At 46.7% G+C, this 20,713-nt stretch overlaps 2 protein-coding genes across 3 annotated transcripts in view; one reads left to right on the top strand and one right to left on the bottom strand.

Moving 5' to 3' along the window:
* Positions 1 to 16,259: 16,259 nt before the first annotated feature.
* si:dkey-42i9.4 (uncharacterized protein LOC492503 homolog) lies at positions 16,260 to 18,964 on the bottom strand. 2 transcript variants are annotated; one of them, XM_024403535.2, is made up of 3 exons: positions 18,887 to 18,964; positions 17,545 to 17,669; positions 16,260 to 16,905 (listed from the first exon to the last, which is right to left on the bottom strand). In XM_024403535.2, exons 2-3 carry the CDS (start codon positions 17,660 to 17,662, stop codon positions 16,502 to 16,504), a joined length of 522 nt encoding a protein of 173 aa, XP_024259303.1. In that variant the 5' UTR covers positions 17,663 to 17,669; positions 18,887 to 18,964; the 3' UTR covers positions 16,260 to 16,501. The 2 variants fall into 2 exon arrangements, with proteins under 2 accessions (XP_024259303.1, XP_024259302.1); XM_024403534.2 differs by lacking the exon at positions 18,887 to 18,964 and adding an exon at positions 17,834 to 18,048.
* The window catches only part of LOC112235152 (ATR interacting protein), a 38,444-nt gene continuing 36,264 nt past the window's right edge, over positions 18,534 to 20,713 (top strand). The window contains exon 1 of the mRNA XM_042324915.1: positions 18,534 to 19,186. Within this exon, the coding sequence (XP_042180849.1) occupies positions 18,874 to 19,186 (313 nt within the window). The 5' untranslated portion in view covers positions 18,534 to 18,873. The remainder of the gene's footprint in view (positions 19,187 to 20,713) is intronic.

Here is a 20,713-nt window from a genome sequence, read left to right as displayed (position 1 = left end):
AAGGAGGTTTTCACACAAAATCTCACGATACATGGCCCCATTCATTCTTTCCTCTACATGGATCAGTCGTCCTGGTCCCTTTGCAGAAAAACAGCGCCAAAGCATGATGTTTCCACCACCATGCTTCACAGTAGGTATGGTGTTCTTTGGATGCAACTCAGCATTCTTTGTCCTCCAAACACGACGAGTTGAGTTTTTACCAAAAAGTTATATTTTGGTTTCATCTGACCATATGACATTCTCCCAATCTTCTTCTGGATCATCCAAATGCTCTCTAGCAAACTTCAGACGGGCCTGTGGCTTAAGCAGGGGGACACGTCTGGCACTGCAGGATTTGAGTCTCTGGCAGGGTAGTGTGTTACTGATGGTAGGCTTTGTTACTTTGGTCCCAGCTCTCAGCAGGTCATTCACTAGGTCCCTCCGTGTGGTTCTGGGATTTTTGCTCAACGTTCTTGTGATCATTTTGACCCCACGGGGTAAGATCTTGCGTGGAGCCCCAGATCGAGGGAGATTATCAGTGGTCTTGTATGTCTTCCATTTCCTAATAATTGCTCCCACAGTTGATTTCTTCAAACCATGCTGCTTACCTATTGCAGATTCAGTCTTCCCAGCCTGGTGCAGGTCTACAATTTTGTTTCTGGTGTCCTTTGACAGCTCTTTGGTCTTGGCCGTAGTGGAGTTTGGAGTGTGACTGTTTGAGGTTGTGGACAGGTGTCTTTTATACTGATAACAAGTTCAAACAGGTGCCATTAATACAGGTAACTAGTGGAGGACAGAGGAGCCTCTTAAATAAGAAGTTACAGGTCTGTGAGAGCCAGAAATCTTGCTCGTTTGTAGGTGACCAAATACTTATTTTCCACCATAATTTGCAAATAAATTCATAAAAAATCCTACAATGTGATTTTCTGGATTTCTTTTCTCATTTTGTCTGTCATAGTTGAAGTGTACCTATGATGAAAATTACAGGCCTCATCTTTTTAAGTGGGAGAACTTGCACAATTGGTGGCTGACTAAATACTTTTTTGCCCCACTGTATATACAGAGAAAAGAGTCGGCCCGAGAATTGAACCCTGTGGCACCCGCATAGAGACTGCCAGAGGACCGGACAACATGCCCTCCGATTTGACACACTGAACTCTGTCTGCAAAGTAGTTGGTGAACTAGGCAAGGCAGTCATCAGAAAAATTGAGGCTACTCAGTCTACCGATAAGAATATGGTGATTGACAGAGTCGAAAGCCTTGGCCAGGTTGATGAAGACGGCTGCACAGTACTGTCTTTTATCAATGGCGGTTATGATATCGTTTAGTACCTTGAGCATGGCTGAGGTGCACCCGTGACCGGCTCGGAAACTAGATTGCACAGCGGAGAAGGTACGGTGGGATTCGAGATGGTCAGTGATCTGTTTGTTGACTTGGCTTTCGAAGACCTTAGATAGGCAGGGCAGGATGGATATATGTCTGTAACAGTTTGGGTCCAGGGTGTCTCCCCCTTTGAAGAGGGGGATGACCGCGGCAGCTTTCCAGTCCTTGGGGATCTCAGACGATATGAAAGAGAGGTTGAACAGGCTGGTAATAGGGGTTGCGACAATGTCGGCGGATAGTTTCAGAAATAGAGGGTCCAGATTGTCAAGCCCAGCTGATTTGTACGGGTCCAGGTTTTGCAGCTCTTTCAGAACATCTGCTATCTGGATTTGGGTAAAGGAGAAGCTGGAGAGGCTTGGGCGAGGAGCTGCCGGGGGCGGAGCTGTTTCCGAGGTTGGAGTAGCCAGGAGGAAGGCATGGCCAGCCGTTGAGAAATGCTTGTTGAAGTTTTCGATTATCATGGATTTATCAGTGGTGACCGTGTTTCCTAGCCTCAGTGCAGTGGGCAGCTGGGAGGAGGTGCTCTTGTTCTCCATTGATTTTTCAGTGGTGACCGTGTTACCTAGCCTCAGTGCAGTGGGCAGCTGGGAGGAGGTGCTCTTATTCTCCATGGACTTTACAGTGTCCCAGAACTTTTTGGAGTTAGAGCTACAGGATGCAAATTTCTGTTTGAAAAAGCTGGCCTTTGCTTTCCTGACTGACTGCGTGTATTGGTTCCTGACTTCCCTGAACAGTTGCATATCGCGGGGACTATTCGATGCTATTGCAGTCCGCCACAGGATGTTTTTGTGCTGGTCGAGGGCAGTCAGGTCTGGAGTGAACCAGGGGCTATATCTGTTCTTAGTTCTGCATTTTTTGAACGAAGCATGCTTATCTAAGATGGTGAAGAAGTTATTTTTAAAGAATGACCAGGCATCCTCAACTGACGGTATGGGGTCAATATCCTTCCAGGATACCCGGGCCAGGTCGATTAGAAAGGCCTGCTCGCAGAAGTGTTTTAGGAAGTGTTTGACAGTGATGAGGGGTGGTCGTTTGACTGCGGATCCATAGCGGATACAGATAATGAGGCAGTGATCGCTGAGATCCTGATTGAAGACAGCGGAGGTGTATGAGTTAATAAATATATTTTTGTTGTTACTTGATCTCTGCGTTTTTGTTACAGGCTTACGAGTCGGTTCGTGTCAAGTGGGGAATAATAATGATGGGTTGACACTAATTGGGATGTGCTTTGGTCACTGCATAGTCTTATAAGTGTTCGGTATCGTGCCGTAGAGACGGATCTGTGATTTTGGTTGTCCAGTAAAGTAGCCTAATACTTGGTTAAGTTACCTGATGAGTGTATTTTGTTTGGGAGAAAACTCTAGGTGTTGTGTTTGCATCTTTTTTTTTTTTGAGCTGCGGGGTTTGGTAAACTTGCCCCTGCGGTGGAGAGTTGGTTGTGTGCTGCCTTGGAGAGGAACATTGGTTAGTTTCCAGGCCCCTGCCCAGGCTGGAAACTCTTGCTCTACTCGCTGTTGGGACATCGGTCCGAGGAGGTGAGTACAATCGGCTGTGTACCTTAGTGGGAGATTTGGGTAGGGTAGTACCATTTGCTACCCGGAGCTATAGCCTTTCTTTCCCCTGTTAAGCTTAGTGACGTGTTCCACTTTGGAACATGTTGGGCATGGTTATTTTGTTGTTTTTGTGTGGAGTCCGTGGATGTAGCAGTTGTCGCGGGGGCACATCCATGGCTGGTGGGAATCCTCCAGCGTGCTGGAGGGTTTTTCCATGCCAGTGGGCTACAGTGCGTAATTGTCTCCACGAAGACTAGGGTTGAGTTATTGTAGGATTTGGGGAAGCTCCTTATGTATCTCATCTACCTCCTGTAGTGCCCAGTGTGATTGCCGTTTTCTCTTGTTGTGGTCTGGTGTGCTCAGCAGAGGGGAAGTAAACGAGTTAATTCTCATTCCATCAGGAACTTTTAGAATTATGTACTGAAGAAGGGCTGTTGAAGATCGATGATCACTACCATGTTGAAATTAGTGACACAAGTTTTAAAAAATACTGTTAGGTTGATATCTGGCCAATCTGATGGAAAGGGGTATACTTAAAGTTACCACTGGGGCAGCCTTTACCTCAGCCGTTTCCCGGTTTCGTTACAATGGCCTGCTTTGTCTGTTAGCCTTAGTAGTCTCTCTTTTGAACAACAGAAATAACTGATTCTGTTCCAGCTAGAGCATGATTTTTTAAACATTTAATTTTTGTTTTATTTCACCTTTATTTAACCAGGTAGGCCAGTTGAGAACACCTTTATTTAACCAGGTAGGCTAGTTGAGAACACCTTTATTTAACCAGGTAGGCTAGTTGAGAACACCTTTATTTAACCAGGTAGGCCAGTTGAGAACACCTTTATTTAACCAGGTAGGCCAGTTGAGAACAAGTTCTCATTTACAACTGCGACCTGGACCAAGATAAAGCAAAGCAGTGCGACACAAACAAAAGTTACACATGGGATAAACAAACGTACAGTCAATAACACAATAGAAAGATCTGTGTGTGCAAATGAAGTAAGGAGGGAAGGCAATAAATAGGCCAATAGTGGTGAAATAATTACAATTTAGCATTCACACTGGAGTGATATGTGTGCAGATGAGGATGTGCAAGTAGAAATACTGACTGCAAAAGAGCAAAAAAAATATGGGGATGATGTAGGTAGTTGATTGGATGGGCTATTTACAGATGGCTTGTGTACAGCTGCAGCGATCGGTAAGCTGATCTGAAAGCTCATGCTTAAAGTTAGTGAGGGAGAAATGTCTCTGACTTCAGTGATTTTTGCAATTCGTTCCAGTCATTTGCAGCAGAGAACTGGAAGGAAAGGCGGCCAAAGGCGGTGTTGGCTTTGGGGGTGACCAGTGTAATATACCTGCTGGAGCGTGTGCTACGTGTGGGTGCTGCTATGGTGACCAGTGAGCTGAGATAAGGCGGGGCTTTACATAGCAAAGACTTATAGATGACCTACATCCAGTGGGTTTGGCGACGAATATGTAGCGAGGACCAGCCAACGAGAACATACAGGTTGCAGTGGTGGGTAGTATCTGGGGCTTTGGTGACAAAACGGATGGCACTGTGATAGACTGCATCCAATTTGTTGAGTAGAGTGTTGGAGGCTGATTTGTAAATTACATCGCCGAAGTCAAGGATCGGTAGGATAGTCAGTTTTACGAGGGTAAGTTTGGCAGCATGAGTGAAGGAAGCATTGTTGCGTAATAGGAAGCATGATACAGCTACAGCATGATTGTTTACAGCTACAGCATGACTGTGTTACAGCTACAGCATGATTGTTTACAGCTACAGCATGATTGTGTTTACAGCTACAGCATTATTGTGTTTACAGCTACAGCATGACTGTGTTACAGCTACAGCATGATTGTGTTACAGCTACAGCATGATTGTTTACAGCTACAGCATAATTGTGTTTACAGCTACAGCATTATTGTGTTTACAGCTACAGCATGACTGTGTTACAGCTACAGCATGATTGTTTACAGCTACAGCATGATTGTTTACAGCTACAGCATGATTGTGTTTACAGCTACAGCATGATTGTGTTTACAGCTACAGCATGATTGTTTACAGCTACAGCATGATTGTTTACAGCTACAGCATGACTGTGTTACAGCTACAGCATGATTGTTTACAGCTACAGCATGATTGTGTTTACAGCTACAGCATTATTGTGTTTACAGCTACAGCATGACTGTGTTACAGCTACAGCATGATTGTTTACAGCTCCAGCACGACTGTGTTACAGCTACAGCATGATTGTTTACAGCTACAGCATGATTGTTTACAGCTACAGCATGATTGTGTTTACAGCTACAGCATGATTGTGTTTACAGCTACAGCATGATTGTGTTTACAGCTACAGCATGATTGTGTTTACAGCTACAGCATGATTGTTTACAGCTACAGCATGATTGTGTTTACAGCTACAGCATGATTGTGTTTACAGCTACAGCATTATTGTGTTTACAGCTACAGCATGATTGTGTTTACAGCTACAGCATTATTGTGTTTACAGCTACAGCATGATTGTTTACAGCTACAGCATGATTGTGTTTACAGCTACAGCATGATTGTTTACAGCTACAGCATGATTGTTTACAGCTACAGCATGATTGTGTTTACAGCTACAGCATTATTGTGTTTACAGCTACAGCATGACTGTGCTCTGATTTACCAAGGGGTCGCTCCTCTCGGTCGTGCCCCGGACACATTTGATAATGTTGGAGACTTACAGCTTTTGACAAAATTGAATGAGAAGGACCCTGAGACATTATTTTTGTTGTTTTGAGCGTGTTTCTGCTGACGCTAGGAGTTGGTCTGATTCTGATGTTACACTTTAATGTAACATTGTGTGTTGTGCAGGAAGCATATTCAGCTCTATGATAAGGTTAAAATGGCTGTGTTATAGCTTTATAAATTGATTCCTGAGGCTTACCGGCAACGATTTAGAACTTTAAAAAGGGCTGATTTAACAGACTCATGTTGAGTTTGCGCAAGATTTATCTTCACAGCCGGCTAACGATGTTACAAAGAAATCTGTCACTGTCACGCCCTGGTCAAAGTATTTTGTGTTTATCTTTATGTATTTGGTCAGGCCAGGGTGTGGCATGGGGTTTTTGTAATTGTGGTGTGTTTGTCTTGGGGTTTTGGTGGTGGTATTGGGATTGTAGCTTAGTGGGTTGTCTAGCAAGGTCTATGGCTGTCTGGAGTGGTTCTCAATCAGAGGCAGGTGCTTATCGTTGTCTCTGATTGGGAACCATATTTAGGCAGCCATATTCTTTGAGTTTGTCGTGGGTGATTGTCCTTAGTGTCCTATGTGTACTCGTTGTTAGTTTGCACCAGATAGGCTGTTTCGGTTTCGTTTATTGTTTTTTTGTAAGTTCGTGTTTCTTTGTTATATTAAACATGGATCGCAATCGACACGCTGCAGTTTGGTCCGACTCTCCTTCATCACCACTAGAAAACCGTTACAGAATCACCCACCACCAACGGACCAAGCGGCGTGTCAACAGGCAGGAGCAGCCGAAAAGGAGATGCTCACCAAGGATTTCTGGTCATGGGAGGAGATCTTCGACGGGAGAGGACCCTGGGCTAAACCAGGGGAGTGTAGCCGCCCAAAGGAGCAACAGGAGAAGAGGCAACAGAGGCAGCAGCAGCAGGAGCAGCAGCAGCTACAGTGGGAGAGGTTGCACCACCTGGAGTTATGGACATGGGAGGAGGAATTGGACGGTAAAGGACCCTGGAATGAGCCTGGAGATTATTGTCGCCCCAAAGCCGAGCTGGAGGCAGCAAAAGCAGAGAGGCGGCATTATGAGGAGCTAGCACGGCAGAGCGGATGGAAGCCCGAGAGTCAGCCCCAAAAATTTCTTGGGGGCTTACAGGGAGTATGGCTATGCCAGGTAGGAGACCTGCGCAAACTCCCTGTGCTTACCGGGGGCTGGAGAGACCGGGCAGGCACCGTGTTATGCTGTGGAGCGCACGGTGTCTCCAGTGCGGGTGCACAGCCCGGTTCGGTATATTCCAGCTCCTCGTATCGGCCGGGCTAGAGTGGGCATCGAGCCAGGTAAGGTTGGGCAGGCTCGGTGCTCAAGAGCTCCAGTGCGCCTGCACGGTCCGGTCTATCCAGTACCACCTCCACACCCCAGCCCTCCGGTAGCAGCTCCCCGCACCAGGCTTCCTGTGCGTGTCCTCGATCCAGTACCACCAGTTCCAGCACCACGCACCAGGCCTTCAGTGTGCCTCGCCTGTTCAGCGCAGCCAGCGCTTTTCTCCTCTCCTGCGCTGCTGGAGTCTCCCGCCTGTTTAACGCAGCCAGAGCCTTCCTCCTCTACAGCGCTGCCGGAGCCTCCCGCCTGTTCAGCGCAGCCAGAGCCTTTCTCCTCTACAGCGCTGCCGGAGCCTCCCGCCTGTTCAGCGCAGCCAGAGCCTTCCTCCTCTACAGCGCTGCCGGAGCCTCCCGCCTGTTTAGCGCAGCCAGAGCCTTTCTCCTCTCCTGCGCTGCCGGAGTCTCACGCCTATCTAGCGCTGTTAGAGCTTTCCTCATCTCCAGCGCTGCCGGAGTCTTCCGCCTGTTTAGCGCAGCCAGAGCCTTCCTCCGACACAGCGCTGCAGGAGTCTCCCGCCTGTTCAGCGCAGCCAGAGCTGCCAGTCTGCATGAAGCAGCCAGAGCTGTCAGTCTGCATGGAGCAGTCAGAGCTGTCAGTCTGCATGGAGCAGTCAGAGCTGTCAGTCTGCATGGAGCAGTCAGAGCTGTCAGTCTGCATGGAGCAGCCAGAGCTGTCAGTCTACATGAAGCAGCCCGAGCTGCCAGTCTGCATGAAGCAGCCAGTCTACATGGAGCAGCCAGAGCTGTCAGTCTACATGAAGCAGCCCGAGCTGCCAGTCTGCAGGAAGCAGCCAGTCTACATGGAGCAGCCAGAGCTGTCAGTCCGCATGGAGCAGCCAGAGCTGTCAGTCCGCATGGAGCAGCCAGAGCTGTCAGTCTGCATGGAGCAGCCAGAGCTGTCAGTCCGCATGGAGCAGCCAGAGCTGTCAGTCTACATGAAGCAGCCCGAGCTGCCAGTCTGCATGAAGCAGCCAGTCTACATGGAGCAGCCAGAGCTGTCAGTCTACATGAAGCAGCCCGAGCTGCCAGTCTGCAGGAAGCAGCCAGTCTACATGGAGCAGCCAGAGCTGTCAGTCCGCATGGAGCAGCCAGAGCTGTCAGTCCGCATGGAGCAGCCAGAGCTGTCAGTCTGCATGGAGCAGCCAGAGCTGTCAGTCCGCATGGAGCAGCCAGAGCTGTCAGTCTACATGAAGCAGCCCGAGCTGCCAGTCTGCATGAAGCAGCCAGTCTACATAGAGCAGCCAGAGCTGCCAGTCTGCATGAAGCAGCCAGAGCTGTCAGTCTGCATGGAGCAGTCAGAGCTGTCAGTCTGCATGGAGGAGCCAGAGCTGTCAGTCTACATGAAGCAGCCCGAGCTGCCAGTCTGCATGAAGCAGTCAGTCTACATGGAGCAGCCAGAGCTGTCAGTCCGCATGGAGCAGCCAGAGCTGTCAGTCTACATGAAGCAGCCCGAGCTGCCAGTCTGCATGAAGCAGCCAGTCTACATGGAGCAGCCAGAGCTGTCAGTCTGCATGAAGCAGCCAGAGCTGTCAGTCTGCATGGAGCAGCCAGTCTGCATGGAGCAGCCAGTCTGCACGGAGCTGTCAGTCTGCACGGAGCTGTCAGTCTGCACGGAGCTGTCAGTCTGTAAGGAGCTGCCAGTCTGCAAGGAGCTGCCAGTCTGCAAGGAGCTGCCAGTCAGCACGGAGCCGCCAGAGCGGTCAGTCTGTAAGAAGCCGCCAGAGCTGTCAGCCTATATGGAGCAGCTAGTGCCGCCAGTCTGCCCAGCGCCGCCAGTGCCCCCAGTCTGCCCAGCATCGCCAGTCTGCCCAGCGCCATCAGTCTGCCCAGCATCGCCAGTCTGCCCAGCATCGCCAGTCTGCCCAGCATCGCCAGTCTGCCCAGCATCGCCAGTCTGCCCAGCACCGCCAGTCTGCCCAGCGTCGTCAGTCTGCCCAGCGTCGTCAGTCTGCCCAGCACCGCCAGTCTGCCCAGCGCGTCTGCCCAGCGTCGTCAGTCTGCCCAGCACCGTCTGCCCCGGCGTCGCCAGTCTGCCCGGCGCGCCAGTCTGCCCGGCGCCGCCAGTCTGCCCGGCGCCGCCAGTCTGCCCGGCGCCGCCGGTCTGCCCAGCATCGCCAGTCTGCCAGACTCTTCCAGATCTGCCAGTCAGCCAGACTCTTCCAGATCTGCCAGTCAACCAGACTCTTCCAGATCTGCCAGTCAACCAGACTCTTCCAGATCTGCCAGTCAACCAGACTCTTCCAGATCTGCCAGTCAACCAGACTCTTCCAGATCTGCCAGTCAACCAGACTCTTCCAGATCTGCCAGTCAACCAGACTCTTCCAGATCTGCCAGTCAGCCAGGATCTGCCAGTCAGCCAGGATCTGCTGAAACCACCAGCCAGCCAGGAGCTGGTAGATCTATCTACCTGCCTGAGCTTCCTCTCACTCCTGAGCTTCCTCTCACTCCTGAGCTTCCTCTCACTCCTGAGCTTCCTCTCACTCCTGAGCTTCCTCTCACTCCTGAGCTTCCTCTCACTCCTGAGCTTCCTCTCACTCCTGAGCTTTCTCTCACTCCTGAGCTTTCTCTCACTCCTGAGCTTTCTCTCACTCCTGAGCTTTCTCTCACTCCCGAGCTTCCCCTCAGTCCCGAGCTGCCTCGGTCCCGAGCTGTCCTTCAGTCCCGATCTGTTCCTCAGTCCAGTGGGGTTCTGGGTGAGGACTACTAGGCCATGGTCGGCGGCGAGGGTGGACTATCCAGGGACGAAGGGAGAGGGGACTAAGACATTAAAGGAGTGGGGTCCACGTCCCGCGCCGGAGCCGCCACCATGGACAGACGCCCACCCGGACCCTCCCTATTGTTTTGAGGTGCGTTCGGGAGTCCGCACCTTAGGGGGTTCTGTCACGCCCTGGTCAAAGTATTTTGTGTTTATCTTTATGTATTTGGTCAGGCCAGGGTGTGGCATGGGGTTTTTGTAATTGTGGTGTGTTTGTCTTGGGGTTTTGGTGGTGGTATTGGGATTGTAGCTTAGTGGGTTGTCTAGCAAGGTCTATGGCTGTCTGGAGTGGTTCTCAATCAGAGGCAGGTGCTTATCGTTGTCTCTGATTGGGAACCATATTTAGGCAGCCATATTCTTTGAGTTTGTCGTGGGTGATTGTCCTTAGTGTCCTATGTGTACTCGTTGTTAGTTTGCACCAGATAGGCTGTTTCGGTTTCGTTTATTGTTTTTTTGTAAGTTCGTGTTTCTTTGTTATATTAAACATGGATCGCAATCGACACGCTGCAGTTTGGTCCGACTCTCCTTCATCACCACTAGAAAACCGTTACAGTCACTACTTTTCCTGTGATCCGTTATGGGCTGACCCCACATTAGAAGAGTTGCATGACCAAACTGTGGAACTGTTGGGAGATGTTCGCCAATGGCTATGTTCTCCAGGATATATGTCCTGAAGAGGAAGCCGGTGCCTTGTAGTAGTTTCAGTCCAGAGAGGTAGAGAGGTTTCAGTCCAAATGACCTGGTGTACAGACATAGTGTGCATGGGCTTCTAGCGGTGCTCCAGAATATATGGAAGTCTCCCGAGCTACCTCAGTCCCTGTTATCTTCTATGTGTGATTTCCGGCAACGCCTGTACGTCGCTGGTGAGATGGCTAAAGAGAAGCTATCATCTTCCCAGGGGAGGATGAAAGGAATATTTGATCTATTTGAGCTGAGCATCGTCACTTTAGTCCAGGTGACCAGATTTTTGCTCGGCTGCAAATGGTTGGTTCTCCTTTTCAAGCCAAGTTTCAAGGTCCATATACAGTTGTGCGCCAGTACACTGAGCAAAACTATCTAGTTGCTCCTCCAGAACGGAGGAAAGCGCAACAACTGTCCCATGTAAAAATCTTGCCAAAATCCTACTATCCACGTTACCTTTGGGGCCCGAAGAGTGGGAGTCCTCAGAGGATGGTAAACCTGTTCTTTTGGCAGGTACTGTTACATTGCTGGGTTCTTCTTGTCATGCTAGGTCCGTGCATAGTAAGGAGCAGATCCCTGGTGCAGAAGATTGCGTACTGCAGGGTAGATTGAAAAATTAATAGGAACTGGATCTTTTGGATAGCCTTTTCGCTCATCTACCTGCTTATAGGAGAGATGAGTTGTTCGGTCTGATTCTGAGTTTTCCAGTTTTGCTTTCTGATATACCTACAAACTTAATAGAACACAATATTGACGTTGGGAATGTTGACCCCATCCGTCCGCGGTTCTAAAGAGTTTCTCCAGAAAAACAGAGTTGTCTGGACGCTGAGATCAGGTACACACTGGATACTGACATTGCAGAGCCTTCTTTCTCCAGCTTGGGCTTCTCCCTGTATCTTGGTCAGTAAACCGGATGGGACAAACAGATTTTGTACGGACTACCGTAAGGTAAACAGTGTCACTACGCCAGATTCATTTCCTCTTCCTCGGATGGAGGACTGCGTTGATCAGGTCTGAGCAGCTAAGTTTGTGAGCCGGGTTGTGAAGTTTGAACTGTTAAAGGGCTATTGGCAGGTGCCACTGACGAGTAGGGTGAAATCCCTGCCTTTATTACACTCTCCGGTCTGTACTTGTACTCGGTTATGGGTTTCGGCTTGCGTAACGCACCTGCCACTTTTCAGCGTCTTATGAACAAGGTTGTCTCCGCTCTGGTTGGGTGGTTTATCTGTTTATCTGAACGATGTAGTGGTTTATGCAGATACTTGGGAGAAGCATCTGTCTTGTATTGAAGCCTTGTTTGAATGCCTGGCTGCAGATTGATAGTGAGGCAATCTGGCTAAGTGTGAGGTTTGCTCAGGCGACCGTTGTGTACCTTGGTTAGGTGGTTGGGCAGGGTGAAGTGTGTCCTGTTCGGGCTAAAGTGATAGCTATTGATGCTTTTCCACTGCCAACTAATAGGAACTGATGTGCTTCTTGGGAATGCTTGGTTATTACCGTAGTTTCTGTAGGAACTTCTCTATCGTAGTCGCTCCTCTGACAGATTTGCTGAAAGCTAAGGCGGTTTATTTCACATTTATTCAACCAGGTAGGACAGTTTTGAACAAGTTATCATTTACAAGTGCGACCTGGCCAAGATAAATCAAAACAGTGTGACAAAAACAACACAGAGTTACACATAAACAAATGTACAGTCAATAACGCAATAGAAAAATCCTATGTACAGTGTCACGGCCCCTCCTCTGCTCCTCCAGTATTTAAACTGCTTCACCAACCACTCTTGTCTCTCTCTGCTCCTCCAGTATTTAAACTGCTTCACCAACCACTCTTGTCTCTCTCTCTCTGCTCCTCCAGTATTTAAACTGCTTCACTAACCACTCTTGTCTCTCTCTCTACTCCTCCAGTATTTAAACTGCTTCACTAATCACCTCTCTCTCTCTCTCTCTGCTCCTCCAGTATTTAAACTGCTTCACTAACCACTCTTGTCTCTCTCTGCTCCTCCAGTATTTAAACTGCTTCACTAACCACCTCTCTCTCTCTGCTCCTCCAGTATTTAAACTGCTTCACTAATCACCTCTCTCTCTCTCTCTGCTCCTCCAGTATTTAAACTGCTTCACTAACCACTCTTGTCTCTCTCTGCTCCTCCAGTATTTAAACTGCTTCACTAACCACCTCTCTCTCTCTCTGCTCCTCCAGTATTTAAACTGCTTCACTAACCACCTCTCTCTCTCTCTGCTCCTCCAGTATTTAAACTGCTTCACTAACCACTCTTGTCTCTCTCTCTGCTCCTCCAGTATTTAAACTGCTTCACTAATCACCTCTCTCTCTCTCTACTCCTCCAGTATTTAAACTGCTTCACTAATCACCTCTCTCTCTCTCTCTCTACTCCTCCAGTATTTAAACTGCTTCACTAATCACCTCTCTCTCTCTCTGCTCCTCCAGTATTTAAACTGCTTCACTAACCACTCTTGTCTCTCTCTCTGCTCCTCCAGTATTTAAACTGGTTCACTAACCACTCTTGTCTCTCTCTCTGCTCCTCCAGTATTTAAACTGCTTCACTAACCACTCTTGTCTCTCTCTGCTCCTCCAGTATTTAAACTGGTTCACTAACCACCTCTCTCTCTCTCTCTCTACTCCTCCAGTATTTAAACTGCTTCACTAACCACTCTTGTCTCCCTCTCTGTTCCTCCAGTATTTAAACTGCTTCACTAACCACCTCTCTCTCTCTCTGCTCCTCCAGTATTTAAACTGCTTCACTAACCACTCTTGTCTCTCTCTCTCTGCTCCTCCAGTATTTAAACTGCTTCACTAACCACCTCTCTCTCTCTCTGCTCCTCCAGTATTTAAACTGCTTCACTAACCACCTCTCTCTCTGCTCCTCCAGTATTTAAACTGCTTCACTAACCACTCTTGTCTCCCTCTCTGTTCCTCCATGTATGATCCTGTTTGTTCCTTTGTAGTTTTACATAGTTTTCACTCAGTCATTCACACACACAGATTCACACATCCCTGCACTTTACATACACCTTACATTATGATACTTTCACACCTCATTCCTTTTCCTTTGTTTAAAGTTAATCGTTTTTGGTTTATAATAAAGAACCTTTTTGATTGGCCGATACCTGTTGTTCGTGTCCCCTCATTTTTGCCACAGGCTATGAGCCGGCCTGTGACAACAGTGTGTGCAAATGTAGAAGAGTAGAGAGGTAGGCCATTGAGGTGAAATAATTACAATTTAGCATTAACACTGGAGTGATAGATGTGCAGATGATGATGTGCAAGTAGAGATACTGGGGTGCAAAAGGGTAAGTAACAATTTGGGGATGAGGTAGTTGGGTGGGCTATTTACAGATTGGCTGTGTACAGGTAGTGATCGGTAAGCTGCTCTGACAGTTGATGCTTAGAGTTAGACAGGGAGATCTGGTCTCCTCTCTGTCAACAGGCTTTTGAAGATGCAAAGATGTTGCTTACCTGAACTCTGGTGCTGGCTGCTCCTCACATTGATTTGTAATTTACCTTGCAGGTTGATGCTAGTCATGTGGGGGCAGGTGGATGCTAGTCACGTTGGGGCATGTGGATGCTAGTCATGTGGGGGCAGGTGGATGCTAGTCACGTTGGGGCAGGTGGATGCTAGTCACGTTGGGGCATGTGGGTGCGAGTCACGTGCGGGAAGGTGGATGCTAGTCACGTTGGGGCAGGTGGGTGCGAGTCACGTTGGGGAAGGTGGATGCTAGTCACGTTGGGGCAGGTGGGTGCGAGTCACGTTGGGGCAGGTGGATGCTAGTCACGTTGGGGCAGGTGGGTGCGAGTCACGTTGGGTCAGTGGGATAGTGTTAACAAGGGCAATAGTTGTTGTGGTTTTCCTGGGTCCTTGGTGGTCATTCGTTTTTTTTTGGGGGGGGTGACGACCCTCCCACTCTGTCTGCCCGAATTCTTACTCTTTGCTCTTGTTTTTCAAAATAGGATGTCAGTGGGCGGAGCTGGGAGTATCGTCAGCCAAATGGGATACACCTAGGCGTGGGGGTAAATAGCTAAATAGCGTTTAAGTTACAGCGGTCTAAAGTTACAGCTGTTACATTAGACCGTCCCCTCGCCCATACCTGGGCGCGAACCAGGGACCCTCTGCACACATCAACAACAGTCACCCACGAAGCATCGTTACCCATCGCTCCACTAAAGCCGTGGCCCTTGCAGAGCAAGGGGAACTACTACTTCAAGGTCTCAGAGCAAGTGACGTCACCGATTGAAACGCTATTTAGCGCGAACCACCGCTAACTAAGCTAGCCGTTTCACATCCGTTACATATATTTAATAAATATATTTATTACTTGATCTCTATCTCCCTTTTTGTTATAGGCTATGGGCCGGTTTGTGACCGAAGCACAGAATCGTCTAGAATGTCATTGCGCTAAGATTTCCCTTCACTGGAACTAAGGTGATTGAAACATGAAAAACAGCCCCAGACCATTATTCCTTCTCCGCCAAACTTTACAGTTGGCACTATGCATTCGTGCAGATAGCGATCTTCTGGCATCCGCCAAATCCAGATGAGTCCGTCGGACTGTCAGATGGTGAAGTGTGATTCATCACTCCAGAGAACATGTTGCCACTGTTCCAGAGTCCAATGGTGGCGAGCTTTACACCACTCCAGCCGATACGCTTGGGGATCTTAGGCTGTTGCTCGGTCATGGAAACCCATTTCATGAAGCTCGCGACGAACAGTTCTTGTGCTGACTTTGATTCCGGAGGCAGTTTGGAACTTGGTAGTGAGTGTTGCAACCAAGGACAGATCATTTTTACCCTCTTCACGGTTCAGCACTGGGCAGTCCTGTTCTGTGAGCTTGTGTAGCCTATTACTTTGCGGCTGAGCCATGGTTACTCATAGACATTTCCATTTCACAATAACAGCACTTACAGTTGACCGAGCCAGCTCTAGCAGGGCAGAAATTTGATGAACTGACTTGTTGGAAAGGTGGCATCATGTGACGGTGCCACTGTTCTTCAGTAAGGCCATTCTACTGCGAAATGGAGATCTCATGACTTTGTGTTCTTATTTAGATTACACTTTATAGTGATTTACTTTATTTACTTATTCTAATTCTTTAAGTTAGGCCGTGGAATAACGTTTTTTCTAACTTTGTTAAAATATATTTCAAAACAACCTTTTTAGAGGTTTTACCTCACTTGAAAGTTGTAAATATGTCAAATATCAACGTAACATAAGGCAGTAGGTCTCAACCTTTTTCGAATACGGTTCCACCAACTGAATTTGGCTGTTACGGTTCCACCAACTGAATTTGGCTGTTACGGTTCCACCAACTGAATTTGGCTGTTACGGTTCCACCAACTGAATTTGGCTGTTACGGTTCCACCAACTGAATTTGGCTGTTACGGTTCCATCAACTTGAATTTGGCTGTTACGGTCCCACCAACTGAATTTGTCTGTTACGGTCCCACCAACTGAATTTGTCTGTTACGGTCCCACCAACTGAAGTTGGCTCTGCCCGGAGTACCCCTGATGTACCCCCTCATGTACATTTTAACCAGTAACTGTGGTCTCATTAATCTTCTCAAGTACCCTCTGTGGATCGTCCTAGTACCCCTGTTTGGGAACCAATGACATAAAGGCATTTCCTGTGTCCTGTATTATCAATATATCAAACAATGTTTTTTCATCTTTATGGTTTATATTTTGAAACGTTGCTTTCTGTGCCTCCCCCGACCTCCCTTTTCAATGTCACACAGTTGACCCTTTGGGATGCAGACATAATACAATCATATGTTTGATGAAATCATTAGCCTTATGACATTGCATTCAAATGCCGTGTGTTTTAATATACCGTATATAAATTAGCAACATCAAGACCATACACTAAAATGAATTTTCTGTCAATAATCTCAAAATAGTAGTGTAGTATCCATAAAGGTGAACAAGTTGATAATCAGAGTACTAAACATATTTTAATATTAAAAAAGAAAGAAATTAACAATTATTCTAACCAATATGTGTGTCTGACCTATGTCCAAGTGTCCAGGTGGATGGGGCAGGTAAACATTTAGCTGCTGGAAATCCTTATTGTGGTGAAGGACTTGGGCTTTTTGGACCTCCCCATCCCCACTCTCAGTTCACCTTTGCAGCTGCCTGAACTGGCTCTGTTGTTGCTGTCCCCTTGACTCTGGATAGAGGCTGTTTCAGGCTGTGTTGACGATGACGATGGCTCAGATTCATAGAGAACGCAGATGGAGCCGTCCTCTCCTATCCGGTATGACACCTCATATGGATCCACCCACATGGTAAGCTCACTGGGCAGAAGGGTGAAGAGCTGTTCTCTGGTCAGTCCGATGGTGCCGGCGGCTTCACCGATGACTGGGTCCATCTTGTGGTTCTCGTTGATTCTGATGCATCTGTAAGCTGAGCCCCGGCAGGGAGCATTAGGGAACCAGTGGTGTTTGTAGTGCTCTGCAAAAATAAACAACAAAGTCATGTCAGGATAATTTTTTTTTAACCTTTATTTTACTAGGCAAGTCAGTTAAGAACAAATTCTTATTTTCAATGACGGCCTAGGAACAGTGGGGTTAACTGCCTTGTTCTGGGGCAGAACGACAGATTTGTACCTTGTCAGCTCGGGGGTTTGAACTTGCAACCTTCTGGTTGCTAGTCCAACTAGGCTACCCTACCGTGTGATGTAGAAAAGGATTGGGCAGTCAAAACAGCCATTTTTGCTCTCTGGTCCTTCATGTTTTGTCATTGTGTGTGTGTGTGTGTGTGTGTGTGAGAGAGACACTTCTGCTAATCAGACATCAATCACCATTGAAGATTTTAATAGCAAGAATATCAACAGCAGTTACAAAACAAAACAATCCACACAATGATTATTATGTCCTATCCTGGTGTCTATGTTTTCTGTCCTACAGGTAGCTAGCTTAGTGACAGTCTAATGTTCATTCATAGCCTGTAGCCCTAAACTTCTACTTGATCTGCTTAAATTTTTTTTTTTTTTTTTTAATGTTACTGACCGTGTGATTGGAATGCATACTTGTCTGGTGATTTTTATAGGCTACCCTACGCATGAACAGTCATATTCCCCATTAATTTTACCTCCCAGAGATTTTTCGAGGGAATAGCTGAAATGCTGAAGTTGCTCCTCGGATAGCAGTCCAGTTGTTTTCAGTAATCTGGAGATGAAATTCGCTGCTGTGGATACCTCAGTTTTCATTTTATATCTGTCTCATAGAGTAAACAAACGGAGAACATTAGTTCACAACCAAACTATAAAATTTTAACGAAAATAACAACCTAGGTAATAACAATGTTATAACGACCCGACACCATCTCTCTTTGTTGCAATTATTAACATAAATGACACGAGAAGAAAAATAAAACAAACCTGGTCTACAATCAGGAAGGAAAAAAAAGTTACTGTATCGCTTCTTCTCCTTGCAAATATGACTAGGAGATTTTGAAAAGGGGGAAAATGTAGATTACGTGTGGTGGGGGGGAGGAGAAAAAACAACGTATTTCAGTGTAATCTTTGGCGCTCACAACACTGTTTCTTTTTTCTGCTCAGCTGGTAAACATTCTGGAGTACCCACAAAACCCCAGGCAACCAATCCTGTCACACATCGCCTATGACGTCATACAGATTTCACTCTCTCCTTTTTGTGTAAGTGGAGAGAATGTAGTTGAACTTTGTTCACTAAATTTTACACAGAATTATGCCATAATGATATCACCGCAAATATCCATTTAAAAAAAAAAATAAAAAAATATGGGCGAAGTATTTCAATGTCTTTCTTTTATGATCTGATATGTACTACTGATACAATGTGTCATTGATTGAATTAATTCACTGAGATGAAATGTTTGCGTAAATAATCTCTTGGGAATCAATTTTTTAAAAGTCTGTGTGGAGATTTCTTGTCTGCGCCGAGAGAGAAGGATAAGATAAGAGCAAGAGAAAGAGAGAGAGAGATGGCAAAACTCGGCGTTGTTATTTGTCCCTTTTGGCGATCCATACCGTGTTTTATCACGGAGCGCTTTCTAGACCAATAGGATCGCTGTTTATGTTGAGGTCGTGAATAAGGAGCGTTGTGATTAGCTCATTCTGTAAAACGATTGAAAGATGGTTTGATAGCTTGCTAACTGAGTTAGCCTGCAGTTATTTTTTGTTAACTTTTTATTTTATTTTTAGGAATGCCTTCTAAATTGTGAGACGTGCGACAAATAACTAGCCAGAGGCTTGCTTTGAACCGCAATACCGGAGAGATTCAGGTTGAATGGTTGAGTTCCCTGACCCACATTGACTGGCGCTAGTTAGCTTGCCAAAGTTCGCTAGCTAGCTAAAAAGTTTATACTTGGCTATCCAAGCTACACGTTTTCTAGTAATTTTAGAGCCAAAAAAAGTAGTCGGACCCCAGGCCCGGTAACATGGCGTACCCACCCCGCAAGCGCCTCAAGGTGGTGAGCCCTGCGGCTCCATGTAACGACCCCTTCGGAGGTGACGATGACTTTACCCAGGATGATCTGGAAGAGATTGATATTATAGCATCTCAGGCCGTCAACGGGGATCTAGCAGGACCAGGGCCAAGCTCCAAAGGGACGGGGATGGGACCCATTGGTCCTCGACCAGGGGAGTCGACGAAGCCGTATTCGGGGAGTAGACAACAACCCTCTGGTCTGGCTAGGAGTACCTCCATGAGAGACAGAGAGATCCCCGAGTTCCCATGTAAAGACACTTTCGGTAAGACTAATGAAATAAATGTACTGTCTGTGGCCTAAAGCACTTAACTATGCCTGACAGAATATATATTGGCCTCTTGTTCTTCCATTCCTGACAGAATATACACTAACGTTTCCGGTCAAAAGATTTAGAAAAACCTACACATTCTAGGCATTTCCATATATATTTTTTTACATTTTCTACGTTGTAGAATAATAGTAAAGACATCAAAACTATGAAATAACACATGGAATAATGTAGTAACCGAAATAGTGTTAAACAAATCAAAATATATTTTATATTTTGAGATATTTAAAGTAGCCACCCTTTGCCTTGATGACAGCTTTGCACACTCTTGGCATTCTCTCAACTGCCTTCATGATGTGCCTAGGGTTGCACATTTTGGGGAATATTCAAAGGTAGAAACTTTGTGGGAATTACCAGGACTATATGGGAATTAACGTAAATATATGCAAATTAAAAAAATACATGCAAATTAATATGAATATAATTTAAATATGTTTTTTGCATTGGAATTATTTACCATATCAAATGGAGAGAGAAACCTTTTTACCTCATCATAAGTAGACATATTATCAAATGATTAAATCCTTCCAATAGAACATTTTAAAACAATTTAGTTACAAATTGAACTTTAATTTAATGAGTTGACTCTAAACATGGGATGATTTCACTGAACAACAAAAGAAAGGGAATTTCGAAGGATCCCCAATGATCCATCGCTTCTCCCAAAAATGTTTTCAACATACATCTGTAAAATGATAGTCTAGAAACTAAAGCTTTGGTTGTCTTCCTCTCTGGCTTCCATGTCTTCTCCCTGGACCTCCTCAATGTCCACCTCTTGAACATCAGCCTCTGAGGCCCCATTTTCACTGTCACTTTCCAACCTTGTTGAGGATGGCTCATTGCCAGGCTCAAAAAGCCTCATATTTGCCCGGATGGCCACCAATTTTTCAACCCTTGTATTGGTCAGCCTGTTGCGTCCTTTGGTGTGTGTGTGTGTTCCCAAACAAAGACCAGTTGCGCTCTGAGGCTGCTGATGTTGGTGGGATTTGCACAATGATGGAGGCAACAGGGGAAAGAGCCTCAGATCCACAAAGCCCCTTCCACCAGGTAGCTGATGAGATATGTTGGCACGACTGCCATATTGCATCTCCATCCCAAAGCCCTTGCTTGGAAGTGTACTTCGCCAGACTGCCAAGAACCTTGCCCTCATCCAGGACAAGGTGGCGAGACACGGTAGTGATGACACCATAGGCCTTGTTGATCTCTGCACCAGACAGGAAGCTCTTGCCGGCGTACTTTGGGTCCAACATGTACGCTACGGCGTGTATGGGCTTCAGGCAGTCTTCACGCTTTCTGATGTATTTCAGAACTGCAGTTTCCTCTGCTTTGAGCAACAGTGAAGTGGCCAGGGCAGTATGGATTTATTCTCTTACATCTGCAAGCAGAGTCTGAACATCAGACAGGATGGCATTGTCTCCCTCAATCCTTGCAATGGCTACTGCTATAGGTTTCAGGAGTTTC

Source organism: Oncorhynchus tshawytscha, linkage group LG07, assembly GCF_018296145.1.
Source record: "Oncorhynchus tshawytscha isolate Ot180627B linkage group LG07, Otsh_v2.0, whole genome shotgun sequence".
NCBI classification, from domain to species: domain Eukaryota; kingdom Metazoa; phylum Chordata; class Actinopteri; order Salmoniformes; family Salmonidae; genus Oncorhynchus; species Oncorhynchus tshawytscha.
Note: the sequence above shows the minus strand (reverse complement) of the source record. Positions and strands in the feature narration are given on the sequence as shown.